The 16,307-nt window shown below is 31.0% G+C and overlaps 2 protein-coding genes and 1 pseudogene across 4 annotated transcripts; all 3 read right to left on the bottom strand.

The window, feature by feature from the left end:
• Nucleotides 1-1,756: 1,756 nt before the first annotated feature.
• LOC129315899 (60S ribosomal protein L11-like) lies at nucleotides 1,757-3,653 on the bottom strand. Its single transcript, XM_054960051.1, has 5 exons — nucleotides 3,497-3,653; nucleotides 3,308-3,415; nucleotides 3,176-3,218; nucleotides 2,449-2,644; nucleotides 1,757-2,143 (listed from the first exon to the last, which is right to left on the bottom strand). Exons 1-5 carry the CDS (start codon nucleotides 3,497-3,499, stop codon nucleotides 1,945-1,947), a joined length of 549 nt encoding a protein of 182 aa, XP_054816026.1. The 5' UTR covers nucleotides 3,500-3,653; the 3' UTR covers nucleotides 1,757-1,944.
• Nucleotides 3,654-8,877: 5,224 nt separating this feature from the next.
• LOC129315892 (pentatricopeptide repeat-containing protein At1g63130, mitochondrial-like) lies at nucleotides 8,878-14,750 on the bottom strand. Of its 3 annotated transcripts, none has more exons than XM_054960042.1 (2): nucleotides 12,933-14,750; nucleotides 8,878-9,068 (listed from the first exon to the last, which is right to left on the bottom strand). In XM_054960042.1, the coding sequence occupies exon 1, from the start codon at nucleotides 14,610-14,612 to the stop codon at nucleotides 12,939-12,941; it is 1,674 nt and encodes a 557-aa protein (XP_054816017.1). In that variant the 5' UTR covers nucleotides 14,613-14,750; the 3' UTR covers nucleotides 8,878-9,068; nucleotides 12,933-12,938. The 3 variants fall into 3 exon arrangements, with proteins under 3 accessions (XP_054816017.1, XP_054816015.1, XP_054816016.1); XM_054960040.1 differs by lacking the exon at nucleotides 8,878-9,068 and adding an exon at nucleotides 9,075-9,600; XM_054960041.1 differs by lacking the exon at nucleotides 8,878-9,068 and adding an exon at nucleotides 11,113-11,244.
• LOC129315893 (pentatricopeptide repeat-containing protein At1g12775, mitochondrial-like) lies at nucleotides 9,608-12,933 on the bottom strand (annotated as a pseudogene).
• Nucleotides 14,751-16,307: the final 1,557 nt, after the last annotated feature.

The following is a 16,307-nucleotide window of genomic DNA, read 5'->3' as shown; positions in this document are numbered from 1 at the left end:
CATTTAGAATTTAAATGTTTTATGCAAAAAAATTATAATTATTTAAATTGATATTTATAATTTATTTTTTAAGAAGTTTTGTCACTGAACTAAATGTCATTAATTCTCTCTTTCTAGACCTAATTATTATTCTCCATGGTTGCATGTTGCGGCATCTCTTCAGAGGATAAGAGTCACCAAGAATTTGATGCGACATAGCTTGAAGGAAAGATCACATGTAAATACAGCATCCTTATTAGCATCAACGTCTTGTAGATTCATGATTAATGCTAATTACAATCAAAGGAATTGTGTGGTAAAGTAGAACTGTTCTCCAAGAGCCAGATATGAATTGCTAAGAGCCTTTTATTATCATTAAAAACTGAAATAATAAAAATTTAAATTAAAGAACCAAATCGATAAAATCCCCGCGTGTAAGAAACTAAAAGTTACTTCATCTCATCTTTTTTTCCCTTTCCAAATCCACAATGCTACACCATGACAAGCCCAATTAAGAAAAATTGACATTTTATTGATTAGCAAAAAGTCTCTAAATAGAATTCACATATAGGACTTCCAAGCAGAAGGAAATGGACTACTAAAATATTCTAAAGAATGTCTTATATTTGATATCAAAAGTAGTAACATTTGTAAGAACATTTTAATTTAATGATACCTCACATCACACCCTCTAGAGGAAGGGAGACTGATTTTCACACCCCATGTTACAAGGGTGGTGTGTTACTCTTCCCTTTAGAAGAAGGGTCACTTGGAAAGGATGGATGCATGTGTGAGTCTTTGTATTTGATCCATTTAAATATATATATATATATATATATATTATTTAAGTCACAAAAAGCCAGATACCATAGATCTTTTTTTATTTTTTTGGGGTTACATTTCACAGCTAAGATTTGAATCCATGGGCTTTTTCCAAAACATCTTGTACCAAGATACCACTCAACGCTTCTAATTAAGATAGGGCACATTTATATATTTATATAAAATTTAACCTTCAAACTGCATTAATGAAACAATGGACTCGTTGATTTCAAGAGTCATTGTAAATTTGGTAGAATGAAGTTGTATCTCATTGAAATTCACTACTATCCTCTTCAAACACCTGCATCAAAAGATTAACTAGCGGTTTCAAAAAAAAAAAATTAGCAGATTTCTTCAGTGGGAACTGTTTGATCAAGTTGTTTGTACTCCCATTTACTAACGCCAAAAAAAGAAATCAAAATAAAAAGATAATGGAGGATATACATTACACATCAACATGTGCCTCACTTGCAAATCACCATAGCGAGTGGCATATTGATTAATGAACAACGGAGAACATTAAACTCATTAAGTGCCACCAACATAATGTTACTTATATTAATATTGATGGAAAAATGCAACTTGTACTTCATAGAGAGAATGTTTGATATGCTGAACTAAATATAAAAGAATGGAAATGAAAGTGAGAATGAGAATCAGAAAAAAGTTTGATGCGCTCAAAGTAATGTTGGGCATTAATAGAAATAAGAAAAGGATAACAAGTGGAAATAAAATAAGCAAAATGCCCTAACTTAAAAGGAGTCATACATGAAAATAAAAGAACTAAATTAGGATGGACAATTTGACAGTCCACTAATTCCCATGGAAAGAAATAGGTTTTGTTATGGAACAAAATTCAGTCAAAAAGTTGGGTAAATTAGGATGGACAATTTGACAAGTCCAGATTAGAAGTAGTACCATTTAAGTCACAAGAAGCTTTAATGAAATTAAGAACTAAAAGCAAACGAGTGGTATATAGATCAATGGACAATGTAGAACATTCAACTCATAAAGTGTCAACAGCATAATGTAAATATTGATGGCAAAATCCGCCTTGCACTCTAACAGAGAACTAAGAAGCTAGTCCAAGAAACTTCAAACTAAAGTAACAAAATTGGAACTCGCTACATTCAATATTGCATTCTAACCAATGATGTTTTGGGCCTTGTTCAGGATCACTCCTTCGTATTTCACTTGGAACCACTTCATGGCATCCTCTTTTGTGACACGGTGCTGGATCCCAACACGGGACTTGCACCTGCGGCGACGTCCCACACGGTAACCGGGGCGTTCCAGAACAACATAGAAGTCCATTCCATAAATACCAGTAGACGGATCATACCTGAAGCAGAGACAAATTCCAATATAAAACATCACGGTTGTGACAATTGAGGTGAGAAACCAAATTGGGTTTCCAACACAAATGAATTATGCACAGCAATGGCTAGAGAGAAACCAACTTCATTTAAATCACCAGAAAACCAAACTTATTGACACTAAAGCTCAGAATTCCACCAGAGAATAATAAACTAGTTGATAGAAAACAGAAATAACGCAACAACCGCTAGCTTTACATTCCATTAAATACAGCATAGCTCAACAGATTTAACGATAAGTAGTTGATACAAAAAAAGCTTTTCAACTTACTTGATTCCTAAATCAATATGCTCCTGAATGCCAAAGCCAAAACAGCCCGTATCACTGAAGTTTCTTCTCAGCAGTTCATATTCCTTCACCTTCAGACCACTCTCCAAAAGTTGCATTGCCTTATCACCTCTAACAGTGACATAGCATGCAATCTTTTCGTTCCTTCTGATGCCAAAGGAACGAACAGTATACCTTGCTGTTCAAAAGCAGGCTAGGAAAATGAGAACTACTCAAGAAAAAAGTGCAGCGAGCTGCGAGCAATGAATAATATATGAAGAGCACTAATTTCAATCAATGTGTATATATCTGAAATGAAACCAATCATACATCTTTCATGTGAGGATTGTTTAAGGATAAACTATCAACATGGACAAGAAAAACAATCTTAAGAAAACCATAATCAGAGGACGTCAATTTTTATTAGCACTACTCGAGTTCTGGATCTTAAAAAAACAAATATATCAAAGGATGCAAAGAAAAGGAGAAAAATGCGTCACTCAAATACTTACGGCAGACTTGAGCCTTCTGCTTTAAGGAAGATTTAGCATTCAAGCAAAACCTTAAATCAAAATTCCTTAAGATTATTATCAATTGATTAGAAAAATCCATGTATTATCAATTATCATCAACACGGTGACAAGTTCCGCAATTTGCGGCAGAGCCACAAAGAAAATATCGCAGGGCAATGCCAACTACCAAGCAGAGTACATCAAGGATAAAAATTAACCTTTGGAGAAAACTGGAGCCTGGCCACTAAGCTGCTCCAACACCTAAAGCAAAAACAGAATGATTCGAATCAAGAGATCAACTCGAACCAACAAAGAACGAGGAAGGACCGTTAACAATACGCGATGAATACCTTGGCTGCTCTGGTGAGACGATCTCCACTCTCGCCGACTGAGATATTGAGAACGAGCTTCTGAACCTTGATTTCCCTCATAGGGTTCGCCAGCTTCTTCTCTGAAGCCTGCTTAAGGAGTATCCAAGATCACTCAAAAGCAGAAGGATTCATAGTTATAAAACGATGAAGAGGAAGATGAATGCGTACCATTGTGATGTATCCCGAGCGAAGTTTTGCAGCCGCAGAGACGAAGAAAGAATGGACGGAGGTAAATGTGAGGAAGAGTGAAGACACGGCGCGCGCGCTAGGGTTTTCTCCCTTTATGGGAGCACATCCCCTGATGAGCACGCCCTGATGAGCACCGCGTGCTCATCTCCCCTGAACGAATCTGGACCGTCCAGATTTAATCTGACGGTCCAGATTTAAATACTTTTTTTATTTTTTAAATTTTTTAAAATAAAAATTTATAAATTTTAAATAAACATATTTATTATTAACATGTATCATTTATATTTAATCAAACCAGTTTAAATTTAATTTTAATTTTTTATAATTTTTATAAATTTGCGATACAAATTTATTTTAAACTGTTTTGAATCTAATAAATATAAAAATTAAAAATTTTAAATTTAAATAGTACAGACTAAATTTGTATAATTAATTTATAAAAAATTATAAAAAAATTAATAAAAATTAGACTCATCTAATTAAATATAAATGATACATTTTAATAATAAATATATTTATTGAAATTTTATAAATTTTTATTTTAAAAAATTAAAAAAAGGGTATTTAAATCTAGAATCAATTTAATTGGACGGTCCAAATTTGTTCAGGGGTGATGCTTATCACCCCTGATGAGCACCGAATGTGCTCCCGGGTTTTTATTGGGGCTTTGAAATTGAATCACCTTTTTTTTTGTAAGAAAAAATCAATCTCATAAATTATTTAAATTTAATATATTTCAAATCTTTATTTATAGTATAATTTAACTTTTTGATTATACTCCAAGGTGAAAAATATTTTTATTTACTGAAGAATCAAGATTTTTTAGTTTGATATTCTAATTTGATATTATCAAAAAATTAAAATTAATACTTAAATTTCCACAAAAAAAAACTAATAGGCTAAAACAAAATATAATATAATATTCAGTTATTAAATTAAAACTAAATGACATGAAATGGAAAATATGATAGTTAAATGAAAGATAAAATTAAATTAAAATTAAAAGAATATAAAAGATGTGAAATCTTAAGTCTTAAATAATATTAAAAATTAAAATATAGTGCTATTTTTTTTTCTTATTATGATCCTTGTGTTGTGTTACATGTTACATAAAAATTGTGATTTTTGAGTTTTAATAAGTTCTCTAATATTAAAAAAGGGGTTCTCGATCATAGATTTAAATTAAGCAATCTATCTATATATTTAGAAAATTGGATTCAAAAATACGTCGTATTGTAAAATCATGTCAGCCCGTAATCCCCCCGCGGGGCCCCTTCTTATCATGTGGATATTCAACTAATTAATTTATCAATAACAATAGAATATTGCTTCCAAAATATCAAAATCTAGACACGTCATTTATTTCTTCCTCGATTTGTTGACTGTAACTATTTTATGGTATATTTTTTTTATTACTTATAAGTATTTTTTATTAGAGATAATCTTGTTCTAATTACATTAGGAAATTAAAAATTAGGCATTTCTCCATATTTTATATTATATTTAATGCCAAAAAGAGAATTAATTAATATATGCACATTTTTAATTTGTGATTAAATTTCAAAATGATTTGAAGGCAAACTATTTTTTACGGTTTTAAATTTTCAAGACTCTTAAGTAACCAGCACATAAAGATTTCTTAATTGATTTTAAACTATGTGGATGTTTTTGAAATAATTTAAAATAAGATTGGACCAAAAATTAATTTCTAATTAAACTAAAATTAATGATTAAATTGCAAGTATTTACTAAAATTAGCATGATTGTTTAATGATATGATTATTCATGGTACCTAGTTGCAGCCCAACCTTGTGAATTATCACCCTATCAAACCCCCAAAAAAAAAAGACCAACATAATTTGGGCAGGGCATGCTGGCATGTTCATTTGGTCTTACTTAAGATTTGTAAACGTTATATAATATCAGTTATATTTTTAGTTTAAATTTAAAAGTATGCGTTTTGAATTGTATTTTTTTTTCTAATAATATATATTCTCAATTCATATTTTAAGTTTGAGATTTGCATATTTATTTTGCAAATTTAGGATATTGATACATTCTTGATAATAGCATCCCTCTCATTTAAGTTTATTTTCCACCTAACAACATCGGTAGCATTTTTCATTCATAAATATTTATATTTAATATGATGGCTAAAATTTGAGCTGTTTCTTATTATATTTGTTAACTTCTATTTTCAATCAAAGCTTGTTCTTATTATTTGTTATATGATAATGGATTTCTATCTTTTATAATATGAATTCATAAATGATGATGTTATTCTGAATTGAATTATTAAATATACTTTATTTTTAAAATAAATTTATTTATTCTCCAATCATTTTAAAATTTAAAAAATAAGTTATAAATTTATTACAATGAAATTACAAAATTGAGAATTGAATTTGTAAATTCCTAAAAGCTAGCACTTTAAACCAAGTTGATTTAATTGATCATCTTGAGACTTCTCTGTTATTTTCCTTTTTTATTACAACTTCTTCTAAAAAAATATTGCCATAATATTGTAGTTAATAATTCATATACTATTACAAGATTTAAGATCGAGAGGGATAGGAAACACTTTGTCAATGGCAATTCTATGTCTATGAGATCAGCTTTTTATTAGAATTACTTAATAAGTTTAAAAAATAATATATAAAAGTTTGGCTTCTTCTTTTTTTTTTTTTTCCTCCAGTAGCAATTACACACGCCTCACTAATAATTTTACTTTAGGCCTCAAATTTTCTTCACATGGCCCTACAACAAGCCAATTTTAAGGTCCCTCAAACTCCAATATTAGATTTACAACCTTGCTTCGCTGGATCCTGGTAATTATTTCCAAAAGGGATCGATTGCTTGCTTGCTTCCACTTCAATAAATTTCATCTCCTGCATAGGACTAAACATAGACTCAGCCTTCAGTATATAAGAAAATGGATTCTCATAGACTTGTGTAGCGTGGACTAAGAGAAAAATTTCTTTTGATGTTAATATATAAGTGTCCGTTTAGCTGCTGAAAAGAATGTGAATAGAATGATGGGAGAATGACAAGTAAGGACCTCATAACAATATTAATGTCAAATTATGGTTTCTTCAACACGAACATTCTTAAATTAAATATTCTTTCTCTTATATTTTAATACTAAAAGCCTTGATTCGGTATTAATTTTTTACAAGGTTCTTACTTATTATTCTCCCTATAATGAATAAGAAAATCATAACAAAAATGAATTAAATTATTTTTTTTTCATGGTAAACATGATTAAATTCAATATTACATACTCCCTCCATTCAAAAATATAACACATTTTTTAAGGAGTTGGATGTTCAAAAATTTAAGGCATTTTTAGTCTTTCAAGGTGTAATCATCGCCTTTTTTTAAAAGTGCTTTTATTGATGAATAACTTTATATTTATTGTAAAATATTTTAATAAGGGTAAATATAAAAAGATAAGGTTAGTTTGAAAGTAGGTAACTACTTTATTGGAGAGTGAAATTCAATTAAAAATACCTTATATTTTTTAACGGAGAGTACTTGATATCATAAATGCAGGAATCACCATACCATTACAAACATCATGAACTAAATTACTCTCCACTCTCATGGATAAAGTTGGACCTATCTTCCCTTCAGATTATGATTAATTTATTTTGTTTTTATTTTTTAATCTATTCCATTCTCATTCTTTATAAGGACCAAACGTACACCAATACAGTGTAGAAATTATGCCTTCCACCCTCAACATCATCCCACAGGTTTGAAGAGAAAAGGGCGAGTAACAAAGGAAATGAGTTGACATGACGCAAATAATCAGTCATGTTCAATTTCACCAATGGAGCAAAGTAAGTGATCTATCAGTTGAACATAGTCCATACTCTGCATATTAGAATATTGACATAACATTATATAGAAAGATATCAGGAAGTTGTAATCATATGTGCTGTCTAATTTCATGTTCATGAGACAAAACATGCTCTACAATTAACTAGAGCTGGTAATTCCACTGGTTGAGCTTAATTCAGGCTGACTTATTTGAGCTAGCCTGAATAAACTTGAATTTATAGAAAAGTTCAAATAACCAAGTTTAACTCTATTTTTTTTGGACTTCAAGCAGTGAATGCCTAAATTATCATTGTTTTTATTTTTAAAATTAATTTTAACTTGATTTTTTTTAAAATTAATTATTTTTTATTTTATAAAAATATAAAATATTCCTCGTTAAAAAATGCAAGGCATTTTTAACCAAATCTGACCCCCAATAAATAAGTTACTTACTTTCCAACTAACTATATCTTTTCATATTTATCCCTATTAAACACCTACAATAAATATAAAATCATTATCAATTGGGGTACTTTTGAAAAAAGGCAATGATTACACTCAAAAAATTAAAAATGCCTTACATTTTAAACATCTAACTCCTCAAAAAAAATTCTATATTTTTTAATGGAGGGAGTATATTTTTTGAGATACCTAAAAACAAAAACTCAATTTTTTTTAAAAAAATACGTGGGTCTTTAAATTTAAAAATTAATATTAACATTTTAAATAGTATTTGGAAATATTTTCATATAAAAATAATAAACATATGACAATATAAATATATTTAATTTTAAAAAAATTATTCATAATAATGTACTCGAATATATGGTATATTCGGTTTAAAATAACTAAAAACTTAAAAAATTAATTAACACCTAATATATTTTTAAAATGTAAAATTTTTTATTCGGTCAAATTTTTTTTAGTCTATTTAGACATTAAAAAATCACTATTTTACTAAGCCATCCCTAAATTTTTTTCAAACTTATTTGAATTTAACTTAAATTATTGGCTCTACATTTAACAAAACCTGCTACACAAATAATTGCATAGCTGGTTTAAGTGCTATTGTGAGCCATGCCTGCTCTAACTTCCACTTACTATCAACAGGATCTTCACCATCATAGCTGTATTTGCTTACCCATGTATTGCCTTCCTTCTTCTTAAGAGAAGGTTTAGGTGTTTTGTCCATTTTCTTAAGTTCGCCTCCTTCAACCTTACTATCCCAATTTTTATTATAAGACAATTTCATTAAGTTTACTGAAACCAAAGAAAGGTGATTAAGTAATATTAAAAAAATATAATTAATATCTTATCAAGCGCATTATACTGAAAACCATCAACGTTTTCTACAAGATGCTTTATATTAAGAACCAGAATGGCCCTGTGCAATTGATTCCGGTTAACAATATCGTGCATATAGTTCCAATATGGTTCCTCTTTATTGAGAAGCGCTTTGGTAAAATCTACCGAGTGAATTAAAAGATTGAAAAGAGATGGACCTGCGGTTGCCAACCTTTGCCAGCAGATTTCAATCAAAATTGAGTTATTAAATTTTATCAGAACAAAGCAACAAAATACCACTTTTGCATTTTAATTTCTTCATCCAAACACACGTCCTGCTTTCATGAGTCATAATCAAGCTTCAGCACATAAGCTAAACCACAAGATGGATCTAAGATTCGCTTCAGACAAATTTAGCTTTTTTCCCCCCACTAGAGACAACTTACTGCAGATTCAAACACTCATTATGGTCATTTCAGAGGAACAAACTGGTATACATTACAAGAAAAGAAGCAAAGCCAAACAACGGAAGAAAAATGAAAGATTTCATATCTGTAACTTGACATAGATGCTAAAATAACGAAAAAAGTGGGATGGGGGAATCAACACTTTGGATCATCATTGGCCACACATGCTACCTATCTGAATCAGCAAAGCAAAGTCAATCAAATGACTACTAACTAGTTGAAATAGACCAATGAACTTCAGGGATTCAATGGTCATTGCCAGAAAAAAAAAAGCTCAGAAAACAATTTAATAAATAAGAAAAAAAGGAGGGAAGCCAATACAATTGCCTTTGAATCTTAATGCTACCAGACACTACATAGTCAACACATACTCTAAAGACAAACCATAAATAGAAAGAAAAATGATAGATTTTCACGGCTGTTGAAGTAGTTTCGCTTCAAAATATAGCAAGAAGAGTGGGATGAGGGAATGAAGCCTACGGATAATCATTAGCCACGTATGCTTCCCATCTGTATCAGCAAGGGAAAGTCAATCAAATGACTATATACTAGTTGATGAAGACCAAATAAACTCCAGACATCCAACAACTATGGCTGATACCCAAAAGAAAAAGAAAAATAATAACGTGAAGAGAATTTTAATATTCAGGAAACGAAGTTGGGGGGGAGGTCAATGCAATTTCCTTTAAATCTTAATTGATATCAGACATTACATTGAATAATTATTTCAACAAACTTCAACATGAACACAGGAACCTCACCCTCTTTTATCGCCTCAAAAGATCTCCAGAGGGCATTTCATCAAGAAGATTCTCTGCCTTCACGTTCGCACCTTGTTCCAAAAGATGTCCAATGATTGTTCCAAAAGTTACAAAATTGGGAGGCATCCATTCTCTCCCATTTGAAAAAGTAATGCCTTAGCCTAATCAAAAAACCCCTCCTTACAAAGTCCATTGATCATAGCAGTATAGGCTTGGACATCCAAAGCATATCGTTTGACCAAAAGATGCTGAAAAATCTGTCGCGTGGTATTTAACCTCCCCCCTTTGGACAAACCATCAATAAGACTGGTATATGTGTATGTATTAGGTTGAAATCCCAGGCCAAAATTTTATTATATAGTATAATTGCTTCGTCAAGATGCTGGCTTTTGCATAATCCATGCAACAAGATGCTGTTAGTTACTAGATTTGGTAGATGACCGTAATCATGCATCTCATAAATAAGTTCTTGAACATTCAAGATCTTCCCTGATTTGCACAGCCCATCAATAAGGGATGTGTAGGTGACAGTATTAAGAGCCAAACTTTTGCAATGCATTTCTTGAAAGAGATCCATGGCTTCACCAACCCTTTTAATTTTACATAGCCCAGTAATCAAGATATTGTAACTGAAAACATCAGGCGCCACATCACTTTTGATCATTCTATCAAGAACATTCTTTGACTCAGCAGCATTATTGGTCAAACAGTATCCATCCATTAAAGCATCGTAAGTAACAACATTAGGCTTTACACCACATTTCATCATCCTAACAAATATTGCCTCAACTTTGGTTATGCTCCCATTTTTACAGAATGCATCAACCAATATACTACAAGTATAAATATCAGGATTCATGCCTTCTAATGCCAATTCATTTAACAGCTGCGTGGCTTCTTGCCATTGATCCATGCAACAGAAACCATATATGAGAGAGTTGTAGGTAAAAATATCAGGACTTATTCCTTGCTAATCATTTCATGATACAAATTTTTTGCCTCATTTACAAGCCCTTCTTTACAAAGACCGTCAATTACGGTGGTGTACATAACTGAACCAGGCTTAATCAATCCTGTCTCCATCTCTCAAAGCAATTCAAGAGCAGCAGCTGTTTTTCCAGTTTTACAGAACCCATTAAGGAGTATGCCATAGCTTATCTCATCTAACTGAATCCCCTTTTTCAATAAATCATTATGAAAGACAAGTGCTTCTTTAACGTTATTATTCATGCAGAAGCCTTCATCAGCGTAATTAAAGTGATTGTATCTGGCTGAAGGCCCATCTTGAAAATCTTCCCCAATACAGAGAAAGCAAAAGACATCCGACCCAAATGGCAGTAACAGTTGATCAGGATGTTCAAAGTAACCAAACAAGGCGTGAATCCCTTGCATTCTGTTAGTGCAAAAAGGGAGATAGCAGTTCGGTGATGTTTCATCTTTGCAAGGGATCCTAACATCTTGTTAATACGAACTATAGAGGGTTGGGGATTCATATGAAGCAAGCTATCAAATGAAGAGACCGCCTCTTCAATGCTACGAGGATTTAAAATAATGATAAAATAGTCTTTTCAATTTAAAATGTATTGACATAAAGGTCCTAAAGGATTTCGATAGAATTATGACATTTTAAAAAATCAAATTATCATTTATATAATTTGGGGGAATTTTATTGTCATTTTTCCTCTTCTAAATCTCAAGCACTATTATTATTTTTTTCCAGAACAATTTACAAAAACTCATTACCAAACATGTCTTTTTTTAATTCTCAAGAACAAAAAATTGTTTTCAGAATAGGATTCAAAAAGCCTATAGTCACATCTAACAAAGCAAATTCAAACTTATGCACTAAAAAAAACTTCAGGTTATGTCTAGTTCCAAGAGAAGATTTCTGTGGGGACAGAATCAAAGTTGAACAGATCCTAACATCCAAGTTTATATATACTGAAAATCTTATAAATCATAGACACCATTCTTTAAACCCTTAAACCATTCAGGACTAAAACTGACAAAAGGTGCCTTTTTCAGCTGTGGCAGAGTTAGAACATGGTCATAAATACAAACATTCCAATGAACCATGTAATGCAGCATGGTCATCATTAACAATCAGATACACTATAGACCTCAAGCACCTGACTTCACAAAGAAAAACCAAGCAAGCTCTGACTTTCTTAAAACACACTCTGTATAAGGCAAAGATGTGAGAGATATGGGATCAGAATAGGACATTATATCACTCCAAATGGTATTCATCCCAAAACCAGAAAACAGAAAGGAGGTTTTACTGTGGAAAAGGAATGAATTAAAAGTGTCACGGGGATAAAAATCTGACCTAAATTTCAATTTCACACATCTTACGTTTTAATTTCAATTTGCCGAGTGTTTTACCTTTTCTATTAACCAAGCAGGTATATGCATCTGCATTTAGGCTTCAAAATAACAATATTTCCTCCATTCCTATTTACTTGTCCTAATTTGTTGTTCCATTTTGTTCCTAAGCATAACAATGACTTGTTTCCAATAATACCCGTAAAAATTAAATAAAATTTCCCATCACACCTTTTAATTGCTGTGGTATTTAATGGAAAAAAAACAATAATTGAAATTCTTCATAGACTTTCTATCCCCCTTGCCATGTACGTTTTGTCCTATGAGGACAAGCAAACAGGGACAAAGGGAGTATATGAAAAAAAGAATGAAATAAGTTGCCCCAATTTAAATTGCTACACATATGAACAACTAATCTCTGCCAGGGGAAAAAAAACTCGTTATTATCATTTTGCAAGAAATGACAGGTGCACATCAAGCGGATAGAATACAAAGTTCAAATACAGTATATGCAAACAAACTATCCAGTTGACATAGACTAAATGAGCTTTACGGAAACAACAACAATAGACGTTGATACCATAAAGAGAGAGAACAACTCTACAATTAAAGTAAAAAAGCAGAGGGAAGCCAATGCAATTGCATTTAAATCTCAATGGTTGTAAGGGATCATATATTATTATTATTGTTATTATTTTATCAAAGCACATTGGTTAACTACTAAAACAAAATTCAACATGACCAAAGGGACCTCACCTTCTTTTATTGTTTTAGGAGACCTCTAGCAAGCATTTCATCAAGAAGATTCTCTGCCTTCACGTTCTCACCTTTTTCCAAAAGATGTCCAATGATTGTTCCAAAAGTTACAAAATCCGGGAGGCATCCATTGTCTCCCATTTGAAAAAGTAAGGCCTTTGCCTCATCAAAAAAGCCCTCCTTACAAAGTCCATTGATCATAGCAGTATAGGCTTGGACATTCAAAGGATATCCTTTAACCAAAAGATGCTGAAAAATCTGTCGCGCAGTATTTAACCTTCCCCCTTTGGACAAACCATCAATAAGAATGGTATACGTGTATATATTAGGATGAAATCCCAAGCCACAAATTTTATTATATAGCATAATTGCTGCGTCAAGATGCTGGCTTTTGCATAATCCATCCAACAAGACATTGCACGTTATTATATTTGGTAGATGACCGTTATCATGCATCTCATAAATAAGCCCTTGAACATTTGAGATCTTTCCTGATTTGCACAGCCCATCAATAAGGGAATTGTAGGTGACAGTATCAGGAAGCAAACTTTTGCAACTCATTTCTTGAACGAGATCCATGGCTTCACCAACCCTTTTACTTTTACATAACCTGCTAATCAAGATATTGTAACTGAAAACATTAGGTGTCAAATTACTTTTAATCATTCTATCAAGAACCTTCTTTGACTCATCAACATTATTAGTCAAACAATATCCATCCATTAAAGCACTATAAGTGACAACATTAGGCTTTATACCACATTTCATCATCCTAACAAATATTGCCTCAGCTTTGGTTATGCTCCCATTTTTACAGAATGCATCAACCAAGATAGTAAAAGTATAAATATCAGGATTGATGCCTTCTAATACCAATTCATTTAACAGCTGCGTAACTTCTTGCCATTGATCCATGCAACAGAAACCATATATGAGAGAGTTGTAGGTCCAAATATTAGGAGTTATTCCCTTACTAATCATTTCATGATATAAACTTTTTGCCTCATTTACAAGCCCTTCTTTACAAAGACCGTCGATTACTGCGGTGTACATAACTAAATTAGGCTTAACAAGTCCCGCCTCCATCTCTCGAAGCAATTCAAGAGCAGCAGTTGTTTTTCCAACTTTACAAAACCCATTAAGGAGGGTGCCATAGCTTACCTCATCCAACTGAAATCCCTTTTTCAATAAATCATTATGAAAGACAAGTGCTTCTCTAACGTTATTATTCATGCAGAAGCCCTTCATCAGCGTAGTTAAAGTGATTGTACCTGGCTGACGGCCCATCTTGAAAATCTTCCCCAATACAGAGAAAGCCAAAGACATCCGACCCAAATGGCAGTAACAGTTGATCAGGATGTTCAGAGTAACTAAAGAAGGCGAAAATCCCTTGCATTCTGTTTGTGAAAAAAGGGAGAGAGCAGTTCGGTGATGTTTCATCTTTGCAAGGGATCCTAAAATCTTGTTAATACGAAATATAGAGGGTTGAGGATTCATGTGAAGCAAGCTCTCAAATGAAGAGACTGCCTCTTCAATGCTACGAGGATTTAGCGAACAGGAAAGAAAGCGAAAGTTACGGCTAAGATCCTTAGGCAGAGGAAGAAGGAAAGAAGATGGAGAAAATGCAAAAAGGGAAAGAAATTTGGGGAAGGCATGCCTAGTAGCTCTGCCCAGAAACATGTTAATGGCTTTCAGAAATTAAGATCAGCTATGAGGAAGAAAGAGATATAATTGACTTCGTCCGAAGAACCGGAAACCGGAAAACATGAAAGGCCTAACCAGATCAGACTTTTTTGATCGGTGAAAACGAAGAAGATAGTGACGGCGACTACCTGAACTTTGTTTTGAAAAGAAGATAAAATTAAAACTGGGCCTATTTCTTGGATTATAAAATTGGGCGTATTACTATTTTTAATTACATCAACACGAAGGTTATTTATCAAACATGTGCATGTGACAATCTATAGCAAATCAAAAGTCTCAAACCAAGTAAGTTTCTTTTCGCTTAAAAAAAAAGAAATAAATTTCTTAAAACATTTAATGACCATTTGTTTAAGTTTTTTATTAAAAATCACTCATTTTTTAAAAGAAATATTTATAAAAAAATTAAAAAAAATTAATTTTTTAATCCTTCAATTTCTAACTTACTTGTAAATCAATTCATCAATTATAACTCACTTTAATTCAGTTCCTCAACTATAATTCATTTATAACTCAATTCCTCAATTTTTAACTCACTTTTAATCAAACCCCTCAACTTTTGTTAGCTCTTTTTTTTTTATGTTAATTTAGATCTCATATCAAAAAGTAAAAGGAGAGTATTTTAAAATAAAATATGAACATTTCTTTTAATTCTTTTATTTTATAAAAAATTTTTTAAAAAAAATTAAAAAATAAGGATCGAGTTATAAGTGAGAAAAAAGTTGAGGGACTAAATCACAGTGAATCATAATTAAAGGACGAGTTATAGTAAATTATAATTTAGGGACTGAGTTACAAATAAGTTTAAAATTAAACGATTAAAAGATTAATTTTCTAAAAAATTTAAACTCATTTATTTAAGTTTAAAAAGTACATACTTTTTTTGATAATTTAACATAAAAAAATGATGATAAAATTCCATAGAAATATATAAATAACAATGCTTTTAAAATGTCATAATTTATTTAAAATCTTTGAGTACCTTTTTGACATTAATGAATTTACATTAAATACCTAAATTATCTTTTGTTTAAAATAAAAATAACAGGTTTTGCTCCATTATCTTAATAATAATTTTTATTTAAATAATCATAATTTTTGTTACGTGAATTATAAAAATTAGACAATAAATTAAAACTTCCCATGTAAAATTTCTTTTACCATTGATAAACAAATCATGTGTCCCAATCATAACTTTTAGTTAGACAATCACAACTTTGATTCTATAAATCATAAAAATTGAATAAGAAATTATAACTTCTAATGTAAAATTTCTTTTATTATTGCAATCCAAGTTATGAAAATAACTAACACTATTTTTATTTAAGCAATCATAATTTTTTATTATATGAATCGTAAGAATTGAATAAAAAATTACAATTTCTTATGTGAAATTTCTTTCACCATTGAAATTAAAGTTTTAAAAATAACTAGTTACACTTTTTGTTTAAATAATAATAACTTTTATTTTGTAAATTGTAAAAATTTAACAAGAAAGCACAACTTTTCATGTGAACTCATTATTTTTTTTATTTTAAATAAAGGACAATTTAGTTATTTAACATAAAATCATTAATGTGAGAAAGGTACTTAAGGACTTCAAAAGAATTATGGTATTTTAAGATTTAATTATCATTTATATATTTCAGTGAAAATAAATTAGGACTTAAAACA

Source organism: Prosopis cineraria, unplaced genomic scaffold, assembly GCF_029017545.1.
Source record: "Prosopis cineraria cultivar Desert tree isolate PC_DT_omini unplaced genomic scaffold, ASM2901754v1 PC7, whole genome shotgun sequence".
Taxonomy (NCBI): Eukaryota; Viridiplantae; Streptophyta; class Magnoliopsida; order Fabales; family Fabaceae; genus Prosopis; species Prosopis cineraria.
Note: the sequence above shows the minus strand (reverse complement) of the source record. Positions and strands in the feature narration are given on the sequence as shown.

What these genes read in the sequence shown, in the direction of transcription:
- LOC129315899 (XM_054960051.1), bottom strand. An exon ending in GGCTCCAGTTTTCTCCAAAG is followed by an intron (nt 2,645 to 3,175) that starts GTTAATTTTTAT and finishes GCTTTTGAACAG; the next exon opens with CAAGGTATACTGTTCGTTCC. An exon ending in CATATTGATTTAGGAATCAA is followed by an intron (nt 2,144 to 2,448) that starts GTAAGTTGAAAA and finishes TCTCTGCTTCAG; the next exon opens with GTATGATCCGTCTACTGGTA.
- LOC129315892 (XM_054960042.1), bottom strand. Translation starts at nt 14,612, where the DNA reads ATGTTTCTGGGCAGAGCTACTAGGCATGCCTTCCCCAAATTTCTTTCC.